The sequence below is a fragment of the Kogia breviceps genome, chromosome 11 (assembly GCF_026419965.1).
Source record: "Kogia breviceps isolate mKogBre1 chromosome 11, mKogBre1 haplotype 1, whole genome shotgun sequence".
In the NCBI taxonomy this organism is placed as follows: Eukaryota; Metazoa; Chordata; class Mammalia; order Artiodactyla; family Physeteridae; genus Kogia; species Kogia breviceps.
In genome coordinates, this window is record NC_081320.1 from 90,721,615 (window position 1) to 90,738,241 (window position 16,627).

The following is a 16,627-nucleotide window of genomic DNA, read 5'->3' on the forward strand; positions in this document are numbered from 1 at the left end:
TGGCCCTTCCATCTCTAAAGTTCAATCCTTCCTACCATGTCTCTAATGCTTCATTACATAAGCTGACTACACATATATAAATGAATAGTAAGAATAAAGACTATTGCATGGTTATCTGTTGCAGTGCTACCGTGGCACACAGAAACACATATTTACGTATAGGGCTGTGATGTCCACTGTATTCCTTCTGAGGGTGATGGAAAAAAAAATTGGAGAAACACTAATGAGGCAGACTCAAACTTAAAAACTGTACTCCTCTATTTCAAGCACATTTGGAACATTTTTAAGGATCTTAATGGAATATATTTTTCACTGGGGCAGCCATGCCTGGAAAAATAAAAATAAACCCACAACTGATTCTATTAATATTTTAAGATTCCCACAGATTAGATCCCTTAAGCAAGACAAAGAGGGCTTTTAACTAAGCCCATAAATAATGTCTTTAATATAACATGATCATTACACTTAAAACTTAATTATTCATGTTATTTTAATTTCTTTTGTCAGAAATAAACCTGGTTTAAAACATGAGCATCCTGGGACTTCCCTGGTGGTGCAGTGGTAAAGAATCCACCTGCCAATGCAGGGGACACAGGTTCGAGCTCTGGTCCAGGAAGATCCCACATGCCACGGAGCAACTAAGCCCGTGTGCCACAACTACTGAGCCTGCGCTCTAAAGCCCGCAAGCCACAACTACTGAAGCCCGTACACCTGCAGCCCGTGCTGCACAACAAGAGAAGCCACCGTAATGAGAAGCCCACGCACCACAACGAAGAGTAGCCCCCACTCACTGCAACTAGAGAAAGCCCGCGCGCAGCAACAAAGACCCAATGCAGACATAAATAAATAAATAAATAAATAAATAAATAAAGAATGAGCATCTGTGGTTATGTTACAGAACAACTAGCACTGGCAGCTGAGCAGATATGTACCTAGGACATCTATTTTGGCTATTCCTTTATTATAATATGAGCAAAGACTACAAAGCTATAACAATGGCTAAACACAACTAGTATGAAAAACGCAGGCAAAAAGAAAAAAGGTCTGTAACAAAATTATCATTTAGGTCCCAGAAAGTAAAAATTAAGTTACTATCTCTGAGCTAAGGTTTTCTCTTCTCCACTTTCCTTAGTTATATGACATCTTCTAGGAAAAAAAAAGTCTCTTTCATTGCCAGTCTTCCTGGTCACCATATTTTTTTCTTCCAGTTTTATTTAGATACAACTGACATACAGCACTGCTTAAGGTTCAGTTGTACAACATAATGATTTAGCTTAAGTTCGTCATGAAATGATTACAGTAAGTTTACCACATCCATCATCCCATAAAGATACAGAATTTAAAAATATATTCCTTGTGTTGAGAACTCAGGATTTGCTCTCCTAACAACTTTCACATATAACGTACAGCAATGTTAATGATATTAATCATGCTGTACATGACACCCTTAGTACTTATTTTATAACTGGAAGTTTGTACCTTTGACCACCTTCATCCAATTCCTTTTTAAACTACTTTGGTACCTTGACCTAGAGTCCCAATATATCTACTGAAATGTATTTGAAAAAGGTTAAAATCTCTCATGTCTCCCAAGCATACTCCTATAAAGTAGTAATGCTCTGCTATGTTCCTTTCATAACCATGAAAGAATTGCTATCGTGAAACGTGCTTTTTTCCACTTTTTTCTCTGAATGATAGGACCCAAGGGGACAATTTTTAGGAGCTACCCTCTCTCTCTAACATGCCCCAACGAGTCTTTTTTTTTTTTCTTTCTCTTAGTAACTTACCGTTAATGAATTTCCATTAGACCTTCTTGAATAACTGCAAGACTTTATACAGCCTTCACCACTTTTAACTAAAAAATAATAGATTAGAACTATGCCAAGCAACACTATTTAAAGGATTGGTGGCAGGCATAAGAACCAGAAAGTTAACAGAAAGACTCACAGGAAGATTATTTTTAGAGTCAGAGAGCTGTCTCCTTTGAATACTCTATAATAAAGAAACTTCTCTTCACTTTCCCTCTTTAATATTTATCCCTCATCATCTGACAACTTCTCCGAATTCTTGATAAGAACATCTAATCTCCTACTTTATATTTACATGGATGCATAACATGCATCTAATTCTTGATTCCACCATCTCTCCTCAAAACTGTTCTATCCCTAGTCATTGCCAAATATCCACTTGCTTAGGCCAAAAACCTAGCAGTCATTCTTGATTGTTCTCTTTACTTCACTCTCTAACAGCAACTTGATCAACAAGTCCCATCTCCAAGTCTGCTAAATGGCCTGCCTGCTTCTACTTTTTACTACCCGCCACCCACGCAATCATCCTCCCTATAGAAGCCACAATGATCTTATTTAAAAATCTAAAACATATTTTAAAATCTTCATCTCTTTGGTAATGGATAGTGAATTTCCTTGAGGGTGACATAACTTCTGTTTGTTACCAGTTAATTTACTTCATTTATGGTGCTATCTTATAGCCAGTTGTAAAATGCAAAAAATATTAATGTAAAATTACAAAGCATTCTAAATGTAATACATTCTTTTAAAATACTATTTTAGGATTATCTTCAATGGATCTACAACCCAAGGTCTTTGTGCTCCTTTTGAAAATCACTTGTAAAAGCAGAATATTAAACAAATACCTCAATAGTTCTGAAAGGGTAAAATTATGTGAAATAGCTTATGAAAAATTACACCGTGTGTGTTTATTTTTTTTGGCTGTGCCATGTGGCTTGTGGGATCTCAGTTCTCCACTCAAGGACTGAACCTGGGCCATGGCAGTGAAAGCCCAGAATCCTAACTACTAGGCCACCAGGGAACTCCCCATAACATGTTTTAATAATGCACTTAATCTAAAATATCTATTTCCACGATCTATTATTTCCCATTCCTTGTCACTTTCTTTGCACCAGCCCTTCCTTTGAAGTGATATTAAGTAGCAATGGTAAGACTGTAAAAGCATTTAAAGTTCCAAAAGGGGACAGAATGCAACAACTTTTAAGATATTCAAGTACAACTATACTCAAAGACAGAACAGATGGTTCTTGCATGAGGTCATGATCAACCTGAAAAGGGTGCCTGAAAATAGCTCAGCATTAAGTAAAATTTAAAAATACTACACATAGCAAACTCACCCCAAACTGTGTATAATTTTATCTTCCATTTTTATTTTAATAGGGTGAAATTTGAAAATTTTTATGGTATAACATTTGGTGAGTCTCTACTCCTATCTTTTATAATGTAATGATTTCATTGACATCAATCTGCTCATGCAATCAATGTATATTACATATATTTTTAAAAGTCTCCTAATATAGTTCTTAAGAATTAATGTGATGCAAGAATACTTATGTGAATCAACAAAGTCAGAACAACCCATAGCAAATAACTTTATAGCCTACTAGTGGCTTCAATTTATATGCTTTAGTGAAAGAGCATTGGACTTGGGATAGAAAACCTAAAATTTTGATCTTGGATATACACTGACTAGCTGTACAACCTTGGGAGGACATTTAACCCATCTACAAAACGAGAGGTATTAAACCAAATGAATTACAAGATTCTGATATCTTTTGAATCTCATCACCAATTTTGATAGCTTGGTATTAAAAACAAATCACTATTTCAGATATTATTTCTTGGTAGAAAGAACATGAATTTCTAGTTTTAAAAAAGAGCTTAAGAATCCCCTTCAGGTCAAAACAAAGCCAAATCCTTTGATGTAACCATATGGTACCCATAAATCAATTTATGCTCCTAAAACTTCTTTAAAAGCTAATAAGCTTTATTGGTTAATTATAAAACTGAATGAGGTGAGAAATGCACAGAACCTTGCTAATTCCACTAATGAATCAAATTTAAAGAACATAAAAGAGGTCAATGGTTTGATATGCAAAAATATACATTTTATTAAACTAACAGCTTTCCAGTTTTATTTCAGTTTAAAGCAGAAACATTAGAAACAAATTTTTTTAACAATAAAGCAGGAACTACTTTAAATTTCCCAATTCCCATGCAGATGGCTTTATTTCATATAAGTTTGGTAAACTGTATAATGCTTATTTCAGCTCAGGATTGTATTGTATAGGACTTACCACATAACTTCACTAATTAATGCTGTGTTTATTATTTCTTCAGTTTTATTTTCATATGAATTTAGCTTAAACTTTGAAGAATACTATAACCCAGGCTTAAATTACTCGTTATTAATAAATATTTATTAAATGCCTACTATTTACCAGAATTCTTCTTGGTGCTGGAGATACATTATTGAAAGATCAAGCCCTGCATTTAAGGACCGTGGTTAGGTAAGATTAGAGATAAAAAGGGAATTATAACAATGTGACAAGTACAGGCAAAGAAGTAAGGCTAGAGAACTATAGGAGTAAATAGAACTAAAGAAGGTATCCTACCTAGGGAGACTCCTTAAAGGAACTGACATATAAGCAGAGACCTCCCAACTGTGTTTCCCATCTTTTACCCACAAGGACCACTTGGGCCAGATGTCGTAGTGTTTTCACCTATTTTGACTATGTCATATGTGTATCATGGCAAAGGCCAGGATAGGAACATATACTTGATTATCTTTAGAAGTAAAAGGGTAGGAATTTCCTTACTGGAGACCAGAAGTTTGACATCAATTTCTTCGGGGGTGTTCTGGGTTAGCAGTAAATACCCCTTTTTTTCCATCTAGAAAGGAAGATTTGGGGGTATATAAAGTATATTACGTAGCTACATCAGCATGTAACGGGAAGAGCTGTGTAAAGAGAGGCGGTAGCTTCATGTCGGGTTGAGAAGGCGGTGAAAGCTAAGCCAAGGAACTTAAACTTCTTTAGTTCCGATGTTTATTGAGAGGGTTTAAAATGTAAGCACGCGCCAGCGGAAAGAAACTGTCAATAAACGACCACAAAGCCTTACGGTAATTGCTATAATGGAAGTATTTCCAAAACACAAAGTTAACACCAAAAAAGAGGAACACCCAAGTGTGCCCACGGGGATCAGGGAACGCTCGCCCTGGATGGCCTTGAACCAGGCGTGGGGGTGTACCCCACAGTGCCCGAGGGAAGGACATTCGGGACCCAGCGGCCTCGGTACGGCCGCCAGAGCGCGGAGCCGCGGCGGACAGCTCCCACGAGCCGGGGCGAACCGCAGGGACGGGGAGACTCCGGGAAAGCAGGGCTGAATCCGGCCGGGAGCTTGGGACCGCTGTCCTCCTGGACCCAAAAGGAGCCTCTGACGGTGTTTTGGGAGGAGGGGTGGGCGCGACAGGGACGCGAACACAGAGCTCGCCCTCAACCCAGACTGCAAAGGAGCCAGTGGAAGGACCCGGGCGGTGCTGTCTCTCCACCGTTCTGCGGGACTTACCGGGACAACCCTTCCTCCTTGGTTTTGAAAGACGCCCTTCTGTGATTTACCAGTTTGGCCTGAATCCTAACTACTGCTGTCTCCAAGTTTCTAAATTTTCTCTTCTCAAAAAAAAAAAAAAAAAAAAGAAAAGGAAAGACTTTCTCTTTCCTTCCCCAAGCAAAGTCGACCTTTGGCGCTTAGCACCCTGCCCCAGAAAGCTCCTGGGGAGCACTTCGAATTCGGAGCCTTTTCGCCCACGGCCCCGCCTCTTCCGGGAAGTGACTGTCCCCTTTCCGCGACCGCGGCCGTACGTTCGGCTTCCCGGGCTCCCAGCAGGTCGCTGTACGCATGGGTGGAACTGTAGTCTGGGGGCTCCGAGTTTTTTTACTTTCACTTAGGCAAATCACCCGCCCCGCCCCCAGCGTCCCGCTATCGCCGAGCCCTGAGCTTTTACAAGCTTTCTCCGTCTGCTCAGGGGCGCTTCCGGTCCCTCCTCTTAGACTCCAGTGGCGCGAAAACTCCGAACCGCGCACGCGCGGGCGGAGTCCCGGCAGGAGGGGGGGCGGGGCGCAGGCGCGGAGTGTCCCGCGGTGGGCGGCGGGGCGGCCGGGCAGTTGCCTTCTCCCGCGGTGGGCGCGCGGAACCCCGCGGGCCGACGGCGGCCGGCCGACGCCGAGACGCCCCTCGGGTGGCTTTAGCATCCTGTTGCGCCGCGGCCGCCCCGCCGATCGGGTTCCTTCAGGAGACTTCGACTTGTTCAAGGTAGGGTTAGGGCGCGCGCCGTCGCTCTCCTGGCTGCGGGTCCATGCCCCTTCACCGCACTCCTAGCTGGCGCCCCCAGCCCACCTGGTGGCGGCCGGGTCAGCGGAGCTGAAGCGGTGTCCAGGGGGCCCGGGCGGCCCGGCCCACGGCCGGCGGGGATCTTTGCGCCCTCTCCTCCGGCGGCACAGGTCCCCTGAGCCGCGGGAAACTTGCCCGTGTGTCCGCTGGGCTCCTCCCTCGAGCGGCTCTGGCGGCGAGGCTTGCCAATCCCGGCTCGGGCTGCGGGACCCGGCGCCCGGCCCCAAACGGCCCTTTAGCTTTTGACGAGGGGCTTGGGGGGTATAAGGGTCGAGGGGTGAGGTGGGGTTCGGGAATCGGGCTTTTATCACCCGTTGCATGGTACCTCGCAAGTAGCAACTTAAGTATGTTTAAGAGATGTATGTAAATATTACTTAAATTGGATTTGTTGCTAAATGCCAGTTTCATGAGAACGCAAACTCTTTTGTACCTGGAAGAATTAAATTGTGATGTTTGGAGGTTTTATGATGTCATTTCTTTTCCCTGATTTTCTCGTGGAGATGAGCTGGAGAAGAATCACTATTGGGAATTGCGGAACACAGGACTCAAGGGTAGAGAAAGGGCTTGAGAGGATCCTGGGATAATTCCTAGAAAGAGCAACTATTTGCTGTTTAAACCCTGAAGACAGAACTTATGTGAGTGCTTACTACTCTGTATATTTCATGAGGAGACGATTACAAGCGAGTGTTTTAAAGACAAGCTACTCTGGAATGTATATTCAAAAGCAAAAAAGTCCAAATTCGCTGACGGCTTTTAGACGGCTGCCGTGTAGTCTTTTAAAATGTTCACTAGCACGTGCATGCACTTGCTTGCAGAGAGTTCCATGGGTGCATGAGTGGAGAGGGAGCATATTGGAACTGCTTAGATTTACTTTATCTCGTTCTTTTACTGTGTGAAATATGCAGAGTAATAATTTCCTATGATAATATGTATTTACAGTTGTGTTTTTTTTCCCTTGGATGGCCGTAAGTACAAAGAAGTTTGGAGATTACTAGAATATTGCTTAAAAAACATGTTTTGTTTTGTTTTTAACATCTTTATTGGAATATAATTGCTTTACAAACGGTGTGTTAGTTTCTGCTTTATAACAAAGTGAATCAGTTATACATATACACATGTTCCCATATCTCTTCCCTCTTGAGTCTCCCTCCCACCCCTCTAGGTGGTCACAAAGCACCGAGCTGATCTCCCTGTGCTATGCGGCTGCTTCCCACTAGCTATCCACCCTACCTTTGGTAGTGTATATATGTCCATGACACTCTCTCACTTCGTCACTTTGTGCAAGACAGAACCAGTGTTGTGTGACCCCCGGCAAGTCGGTACCACCTCTGCAAATTTCAGTTCCTATCCGTAACTCACAGGATTCTTAAATATGTGAGGGTGGGGGGATAGAGAGAGAGAGTTAGAGTTTTATCTCTGTACCTGTCTATAATTAGTATGAAGTATTTAGAACTGAGCCTGACAAAAAGTCAGCACAAATGGCATATTAAAGTGGTTACAATGAAAATCCAGTTTCATTCCCAAAAGTTTATTTTACTGAGTGCCTGGATGTAAGAATTTTGTGTAAAACTTGCCTAAACCTTGACTATCATTTTTAGACCTAAGTTAGGAAAATTAATCAAAGCCATTACTTGGCTTACTTTCAGGAATTAATAAATAACTCAAAATTTTACCACAATAGTATGCATTATATTTAAGGCATAAATTAAATGTCACAGTTTTATACACACACACAAGTCCAGATGACTGAGGGTCAAGTGTAAATACTTATATTAATGTTAGTGTTTTGGATTCACTAGTCAATGAGATACATCTTTCTCACTAAACATAGTTTCCCTGGTGACCAAATTCAAAATACTTCTTGTGGCTTTCTTAGCTCCACTCCCAAACCTGCCTCTACTGCAGAGTATATTTTACTGTCTACTGGCCTCTCTATCTCAGGAGCACTTCAAACTCAGTGTTTTCAAACACAGAAATGTATTATTTATCCTCCTTCCTTTCCAAACCTGTTCAGTCTACTGATAATGGCACTTAGTATTAAGAGTAAAGGTTGTTTCTGAAAAGTAAACACAAGGTAAAATTTTTTAAAGCAAGCCCACGTTTTAATTGGCTTGAATAGTAACATTAGAGGGACATTTCACATTAGAATCCTTTATGTAGTTTTATACAGTAACAAAGGATGGACGAGAAGATGAACAGATTAATATCCAATTTCACTGCCTATAAATAGTCAAACTTGGTTAAACTCAGTTCATACCACGAGGAACCTGGACGTTAAAGAGGTTTGACTTTGGGTTTTGACAACCTGGGTTTGGATCTAGGCTCTGCTAAGTTATAGCTACATAAGTCTGGGTATCTTTTAACTGAGCCTCAGTATCCCCTTTTGTAAAATAAGGACGATACTTAGAAGGATGTTGAAGATTAAAGGAAAGGTTTGTACCTCCTAATCCCCTTCACTTATTTCATTCCCGACCCCTCGCTCTGGCAACTATCCATTTGTTCTCTGTATCTGTGAGTCTGTTTTCATTTTGTTTTGTTTCTTTTGTTTTTTAGATTCCACATGTGAGATCATATGGGTATTTGTCTTCCTCTGTCTGACTTATTTCATTTAGCATAATACCCTTTAGATTCACCCATGTTGTTGCAAATGGCAAGATTTCATTTTTAATGGTTGTGTAACATTCCATTGTATGTGTATGTGTGTATCACACCTTTATCCATTTATCTGCTGATGGACACTTAGGTTCCTTCCATATCTTGCCTGTTGTAAATAATGCTGCAGTGAACATTGCTGTGCATGCCACCGCTTTTGTTCAGCACCCCTGATCCTTTAGAGACTGGTCTCTTTTGCCCCTATTCTTACTCTCTCTGTTTCGTTTGTCCTATATTGAGGTCACGGATTTTTTTTTTTTTTCACAGGGATTTTTAAAAACACAAATCTGAGTGTTAATATTATTATCTGAAGTGCTGTGTTTAGTGCTTCCTAGTTTTGCTCATCTGGAATTGTTTGATGGATGGCCTAATGAGCTTTTTCACTTATTTATATTATTTATTATATATTGCATCTCACATTACTTCATGATATAATCCAAGTAGTGTGCTTAATTAATTCAGTACATTCAAAGTGAGGTGGTATAATGCAGAATGAGTTTGTCTGTGGTGGTGGGAGAAGTGGAATTGGGAATGAGGTAAACAGTCCATGGCAGATTCAGAAGCAGCAGCAATTTGCCTTTTTTTTTAACCACTGTTTTCTATTAATAATTCCAGTTCTGTTATGACTGTTCTCACTGCTGTTAGCCCCTACTTTGATATGAATGGGAAGTGTGAATTACTACATACTCACAATAAAATTGAAAATTTAGAAATGTATAAGTCCTTTGTTAAAATGCTTTCGGGGGCTTCCCTGGTGGCGCAGTGGTTGAGAGTCCGCCTGCCGATGCAGGGGACACGGGTTCGTGCCCCGGTCTGGGAAGATCCCACATACCGCGGAGCGGCTGGGCCTGTGAGCCATGGCCGCTGAGCCTGTGCATCCGGAGCCTGCGCTCCGCAAAGGGAGAGGCCACAACAGTGAGCGGCCCGTGTACCACAAAAAAAAAAAAAAAAAAAATGCTTTCGGTCTCTATCAAATTTCCTATGTACATGCTTGCTGGAATTAACCCTTGACGATTGATTTTTTCTTCTTGAACTTGTTTTTTATTGAGAATCTTCATATTTGTTACTGTTCCTGCTCTGATGGAGTTTGCGAGGGGGAAACGATATGTCCTTTAATTTTAATTTTTTTATTGTAAATAAACAAATATTAAAGACCATGAAGAGCTTTATGGATAATCCCAGAGGAGCTTTTTTTCTATTTTTATATATTGCAGGATATTAAAAGTATTTTTCTTTGTATCTGTTTATATGTCTCTTTAGCCTATTAGAAACAATTTTACTATTGTAACCTAAAATTAACTCTCAGGACATTCATGTGTGTTTTTAAAAATCCATTATCATTAAATTACAAAGTGATTCCTATTTTAAAAGGTAGGATCCTTCAGTGTCTGTTAGATGCAAGTTACCATGGCAACCTAACAGCAAACTGCAAATCCCAGGCTAAGCACAGCAAATAAAAAACATCATTGTTATGTAGCACACTGTCTGCTGTCTTGTATAGAATCTCACATTCATTGTGAGGAGCTAATCACTTTTACCTTCGTGCCCCTTGTTCCCCCCAGTTTTACTTGAAAAACTACCATTTTCTAATGGTAAAATACTAAAATCAGTCAGCTGATGTGTCTGCTAACTGCAAGATCGTGTATTAAGCATTAATAAAAACAGTGTCTAAAAGGTCATTTAATGTTGGGAAAACCAAAAAGTAATGCGTCTTCTTTGCTCTTCTCTAATAAATAAATTATTGTAATTGAGAAAGGATTAGAGGTATGGGTGAGAAAGAAGGAAGTGTTGGGAAAATAATAGCCTGGTGGTATTCTAAGGAACTTAAATAAGCAACAAGCTGAAACTAATATACATTAATTCTTGCTATTAAATAATTTGAGAATTGTTTGATTTTCAAGTGCTGACTTGTGTAAGAGATTCAGAATAAACATTAAATTATTTGTAAAAAAGATGGTGAATATTATGTAATTGTGACTGTAACACTAGTACTGTCTCAAAAGGCATTTGTTAAATGTCCTTCTTTGGATGTTAACTAATATACCTTTTAAGTGATATTTGATTTATCATGATAAATTACGTTCCTTATTGCCTTCAGGATAGGATAAAGTCCCAAGTTTTTTAATGTTGTTTACAACAGTTCTTCTCAGACTTTAATGTGCTTGTGAGTCACCCGAGACCTTGTTAAAATGAAGCTTCAGATTCAGTTGGTTTAAATTGAGGCCTGAGATTCTGGATATCTGATATGTTCCTCGGAGATGTAGATGGCTGCTTCATGGTCCTTGGACCACACTTTGAATATCAAGTCTGCCAGTCATTCTATGGCTGGCTTCTTCTCTGCTGCCCTAACTTTATTACTGGTAGCCAGGCCTTGTCATTTATGGCACGGTGGCATGGACATGCTTATAGTATCCCCTACAGTAGCAGTTGCCACGTGTGGTCCAGGGATCCATGAGACTCTTTCAAAGGGTCTACAAGATCAGAATTGTTTTCGTAATTATTGTAAGGTGTTACTTCCCTTTTTCATTTTCATTCCCTTGGGACTGTACAATGGAGTTTTCCAGAGGTTGCAGACATGTGATGATGCCATCGCTCTGACAACTGATAGAATGTGTACTTGTGTGTTGCTTGTTTTAAAAGTTTTGGTTTATAATATGGTAAATATTGATAGATTTAAACAAAAGCTCTTTGAGGTCCTTGGTACTTTTTAAGACATCACAACCTTTGAGAACTGCTGCCCTATGGTTTTTTTAGGCCATGGACACAAAGACTGACATCTAAAACTTTACCAGAGCTCTTTCCATAGCTTACGGTGGCTGTTCGGCTAGGGTGGGAGTTTCAGCCCCCCACGTGGACACTGCAGTGAGGTGGCCCCCTCCCCTTTCCGGGCAGTGGTAAAAGGCCTCCTCTGACACCATCCAAGGGGGAATGGGAGTAAGTAGCATCCTGTTACCCCCTGTTGGGGGTGGACATCTAAGTTCTCCACCTGATGCCATCATCATGGCTCCCTACTTGGCCTACACAGCCTTCTCTGAAACTAGCTTCACCAGGGTGGAAGTCCAGGCTACCCACTCGGCCTTTGCTGGTGTTGGGGGGGAAGAAGAAGGGCCAACAGTTCTTTTAGTGATATTTGACTGGAGTAGAGTGATTGTTGTCTAAAAGTTTCCTGTCTTGTTAGGCTCCCCTTTTCCTGCTCCTTTGTCTAGAGAGAGCAAGCTTTCATTAGGCATTTTTGTTTTTCCCCTGCACCTGCTGGTGTTTCCCCTGTTGCTGGCTTCTCCAAGTCTGGGATAGTTGAGGCAAAACAAAAACTCAGGAAACCACCACGATATCATTCCTTGGGTCACGTGGTTCCTAGCCAGTCTGCCTCCTTCTTCAGAGTCGTTTTATGTTTGTTTTATAGTATATAATTTTCAAGGATTTTAGTTTACTAAGCAGTGGGAATAGGGAAAATTACATCTATTCCCTCTTCCTGGAAGTGGAAGTCGCTGATTGCTTTTATTAACTTGCACTTTGAGATAAAGAATTAGAGACTGAACTCCAGCCCCACTGCATATCTCTTATATTTGGTTGTATAAATATATATGAATAAACATTAAAATGTTTTCATTAAAGAAAGAGTAGGTTTGAAAAACACAAATAACTACTTTTGGGAGAGAAAAGTTTAAATTTAGTTAAATAGAATTGATGTGAAAGGAGTCATAACCACAGTTGAGGATTTTACAAAACAATGTAATTTTGTGTAGTAAATTTGAAGCTTTAAATTATCAGTGTTCTGGAAAATAAAATTATAGCAAACTTGTTCTAGGAAGATATAATGAACCTGTAATAACCAGTGTACAAAAAAGAAATTGAAATGATTTCATAAAATTAAAATAGTCTCCAATATCTAATAGCTTTAAGCTTAGTTCTTTCTCACTTTAAAAAAACCTTTCAATGTCATGCCAGAGTGGTGATTTCAGAGCATTAAAAAGATGGGGAGGGCTTCCCTGGTGGCACAGTGGTTAAGAATCTGCCTGCCAATGCAGAGGACACGGATTCGAGCCCTGGTCTGGGAAGATCCCACATGCCGTGGAGCAACTAAGCCCGTGCGCCACAACTACTAAGCCTGTGCTCTAGAGCCCACGAGCCACAACTACTGAGCCTGCGCTCTAGAGCCCACAAGCCATAACTCCTGAGCCCTCATGCCACAACTACTGAAGCCTGCGCACCTTGAGCACATGCTCCGCAACAAGAGAAGCCACCACGGTGAGAAGCCCACACACCGCAACGAAGAGCAGCCCCTGCTCACCCACGCAGCAATGAAGACCCAATGCAGCCAGAAATAAATAAATAAAAATAAATATATTTTTAAAAAAGATAGGGAAACTACCCAGTTCACTTAATGAAGCATGCATTGTCAAAATAAAACCTGTCAAAGATAGTTCCCCAAAGCAGTTCCAACACAGTACCTATAGATATTTGATATTTCTGCAGAATTGGTTCTGTCAGTATAACTTAAAGCAGTGGATAAAAATTAAACACCGTACGAATGTCTGTCTCGCCCTCCCTCCTTCTCTTGCATCCCTGCTCTAGGGTCCCTGTTCTCTGTCTACTTCATGCCATCTTTGTAACATCACTCCACAAGCCCGCCAGCCTCCCCCCACCTCCACACACACACTTCAGCTTGGCTGTCTTGCCCTGCAGGTACATCAGCAAGTGGAGCTTTCCTCTTCTACTGAGAACTGACTTGAATCTTTCAATCCAAATGCGTGAGAGAGAAAATCTCATTTAATCCACTGCTGCCCAGGTACCTGGTACAAACAAGGCTGCTATAGTATAGCACTAGGGGTACCTAAATGGGTTGAGAGTAGAGCTATTTTTCATATTCTTACATCTTAGAAATTTTTTATTACCTATGCTGTGAATTTTTCTTTCCAGTTATTCAGCAAAGTTATTGGGTACCTATCATTTTAGATCTCTAAGTGAATTTTTAAGAGAAAAATGAAAGCAACATTTGGAGTAGTCAACCATTTAATTTCAATCAAAGACCATCAGCTTTGACTTGAGGTGCAGCATTTATATGTTTAGAAAATCTTGATGGTGTTCATTTTCTAGGTAAAAATTTTATAGTATATCAGTAAAAAGAAAACAACAAAAAAAACAGACAATCAGCATGGGCTGTTTCTTTAGAGAAGAGTTAAGGGACACTATTGATGCTAGGCAACACTGCTCCAAATATGCTTCTTTGGGAAATTAATTAAAATTAGTTTCATGTGGTTCACTATCTATAACTTATAAAAATTGGATGATTGCTCTGGAATCATTTCAGAGGCAGTATGCCATCTCTGTCAGTAGATCCACAGTTTCACAAATAAGGTCTTTTACCTTTTGTGAGCTTAGGAGTTAAAACACTTAGGTAGGCCCATATGAGTAAAAACCTTGGTCATGAATCATTCTGAAGTAAAATCAACTAGTGTAGCATGTGCAGATTTTTTTTAAATGAAAATTTATTATCTTATACTTCTGTAGGTTAGAAGTCTGACGGGTCTGCCTGGGCTAAAATCAAGGGGGCAGTAGGGCTGCATTCCTTTCTGGAGGTTCTCGAGTATCTGTGTCCTTGCCTTTCCAGCCTCTAGTGACCACCTGCATTTTTTGGCTCACGGCACCCTCCCTCTATGCAGATGATAGTTTTACTTTTTTTAAGTAAAAATGAATGGATATAGTACTAAAACTTTAGCTTTGTCTCTTATCTTGTTAAGCTTTTTAATGTATATGGAACAATCTTATGGATGCTATACATGATTTTCTTCATTGTCACTAATATTTGTTTAGACCTGATGGCCAAAAGAAAGGAAGGAAATTTCTTCTCTCCTGGAAATGCCAAAAGACCAAGACAAGAAGAGCTGGATGATTTTGATAAAGATGGTGACGAAGATGAATGTACAGTTTCTTTCACTAATGGTACCTCTACTTTGGTGAGTGCAAAATTACAATATTATGTCTTTTGATTTGCATGTTTCTCATGTCTCGTTTATATGTCATATTCTTAATTCAGTATCAGGAGCTGGGTCTCTGCAGAGGAAAAGTAATATGAATTTTAAAAAGCTGAGATAAAATCATCTGACTAATTTTGAAGTTTATGTTAATGATTAGAAAAAATTAGTAGAGAAAACAATGAAACAAGGAGCTGGTTCTTTGGGAAGATCAATAAAATTGACAAACCTCTACTAAGATTGACAAAGGGGAGAAAAGAGAGAAGACACAAATTACTAATATCAGGAATGAAACAGAGGATATGACCACAGACTCAAACATCAGAAGGATAATAAGGGAATACTGTTAACAACTCTACACACATAGATTCACAGCTTAGATAGAGTAGACCAGTTCCTCGAAAAGCACAAACTACCACAATTCATTCACTATGAAATAGATCATTTTAATCACTCTGTAACTATGAAGGAAATTTAATTCATCGTTTAAAAACTCCCAGAAAAGATATCTTCAGTCCCAGTTGGTTTGATTGGAGAATTGTACCAAATGTTCAGGTTCAGGTTCAAGTTCAGGTTAGCATTCAGGAACAATTCTTAGACTTAACATCAAATGTACAAACCATTAAATGAACAATTGATAAGTTGGACCTCATCAAAATTAAAAACTTTTCTTCTTCAAAAGACCCTGTTATAAGGATGGAAAGTCAAACCAGGAGAATATTTGCAAATCACATATCCAACAAAGTTCTAATATCTCGTTTGTATAAAGAACTCTCAAAATTCAGCAGTTAAAAGCAAATAATCCAATTTGAGAATCGGCAGAAGACATAAAGAGATATTTCACTGAAGAAGAGGATATACTGATGCAAATAAGCACATGACATGATGTTCAGCATAATTTGTCATCAGGGAGATGCAAATTAAGACCACAATGAGATATCACTGCATACCCATTAGAATGGCTAAAATTTTTTGAAAGATGACAACACCATATGCTGGCAAGGATGCAGAGACACTGGATCATTGAGTGGTGGGAATGTAAAATGATATAGTCACTCTGGGAAATAGTTCGGCAGTTTCTCTAAGAAATTTCACACGCAACTATCTATCATATAACCCAGCGTCTGTCACAGAGAAAAGAAGATTTATCTTCACACAAAAATCTATACATGAATGTTCATAGCAGCTTTATTCGTAATGCCAGAAACTGACAATCCAGATGGCACACAGTGAGTGAGTAGTTAAACGTGCCGAGGTACATCTATACCCTGAGATACTACTTAGCAATAGAAAGCAGTGAAGTACTGCTACAGGCCAAAATGGACAATTATGCTGAGTGAAAAAAAAGCCAATCTCAAAAGGTTATATTCTGTGTGATTCCACTAATACAACATCTTGAAATGACAGTGTTTCAGAAATGGAGAACAGATAAGCGGGCCAGCCAGGGATTAAGGAGGGGGTGGATTGGGTGGGATGTGGATGGGGCTCTAAAAGGACAACATGAAGGATACTTGTGATGGAAATCTTCTGTATCGTCACTGTATCAATATGAGTATGCTGGCTGTGATATTGTACTGTAGTTTTCGAGATGTAACCTTGGGCAGAAACGGGGTAAAGGAGTCACAGGATCTCTCTGTATTATTTCTTACAACTGCATCTGAGTCTTCAATTAGATCAGAATAAAATGTATTTTTAAAAAGTCTTCAACCACGATTTCCACGATTTTCTACTCATACAAGGATGTAAATGTTTTCTGCTTTTTAATAAGCTGGTGTTTAGTAGAAGAGAGCCAGGGATTTTTAA

At 39.8% G+C, this 16,627-nt stretch overlaps 2 protein-coding genes across 5 annotated transcripts in view; one reads left to right on the forward strand and one right to left on the reverse strand.

Moving 5' to 3' along the window:
* Nucleotides 1–5,482, reverse strand: part of GEN1 (GEN1 Holliday junction 5' flap endonuclease) — a 30,095-nt gene extending 24,613 nt beyond the window's left edge. The window contains exon 1 of the mRNA XM_067008083.1: nt 5,376–5,482. The gene's annotated coding sequence lies outside the window, so the exon portion shown is untranslated. The remainder of the gene's footprint in view (nt 1–5,375) is intronic.
* A 444-nt stretch (nt 5,483–5,926) lies between these two features.
* The window catches only part of SMC6 (structural maintenance of chromosomes 6), a 73,574-nt gene continuing 62,873 nt past the window's right edge, over nt 5,927–16,627 (forward strand). The window contains exons 1-4 of one of the 4 annotated variants that reach the window (XM_067008081.1): nt 5,931–6,119; nt 6,698–6,832; nt 13,536–13,638; nt 14,664–14,806. In XM_067008081.1, the coding sequence (XP_066864182.1) occupies nt 14,669–14,806 (138 nt within the window). In that variant the 5' untranslated portion in view covers nt 5,931–6,119; nt 6,698–6,832; nt 13,536–13,638; nt 14,664–14,668. Of the gene's footprint in view, nt 6,120–6,697; nt 6,833–13,535; nt 13,639–14,663; nt 14,807–16,627 lie in introns of all 4 variants that reach the window. The other 3 variants (XM_067008082.1, XM_059078594.2, XM_059078593.2) reach the window with 3 other exon arrangements.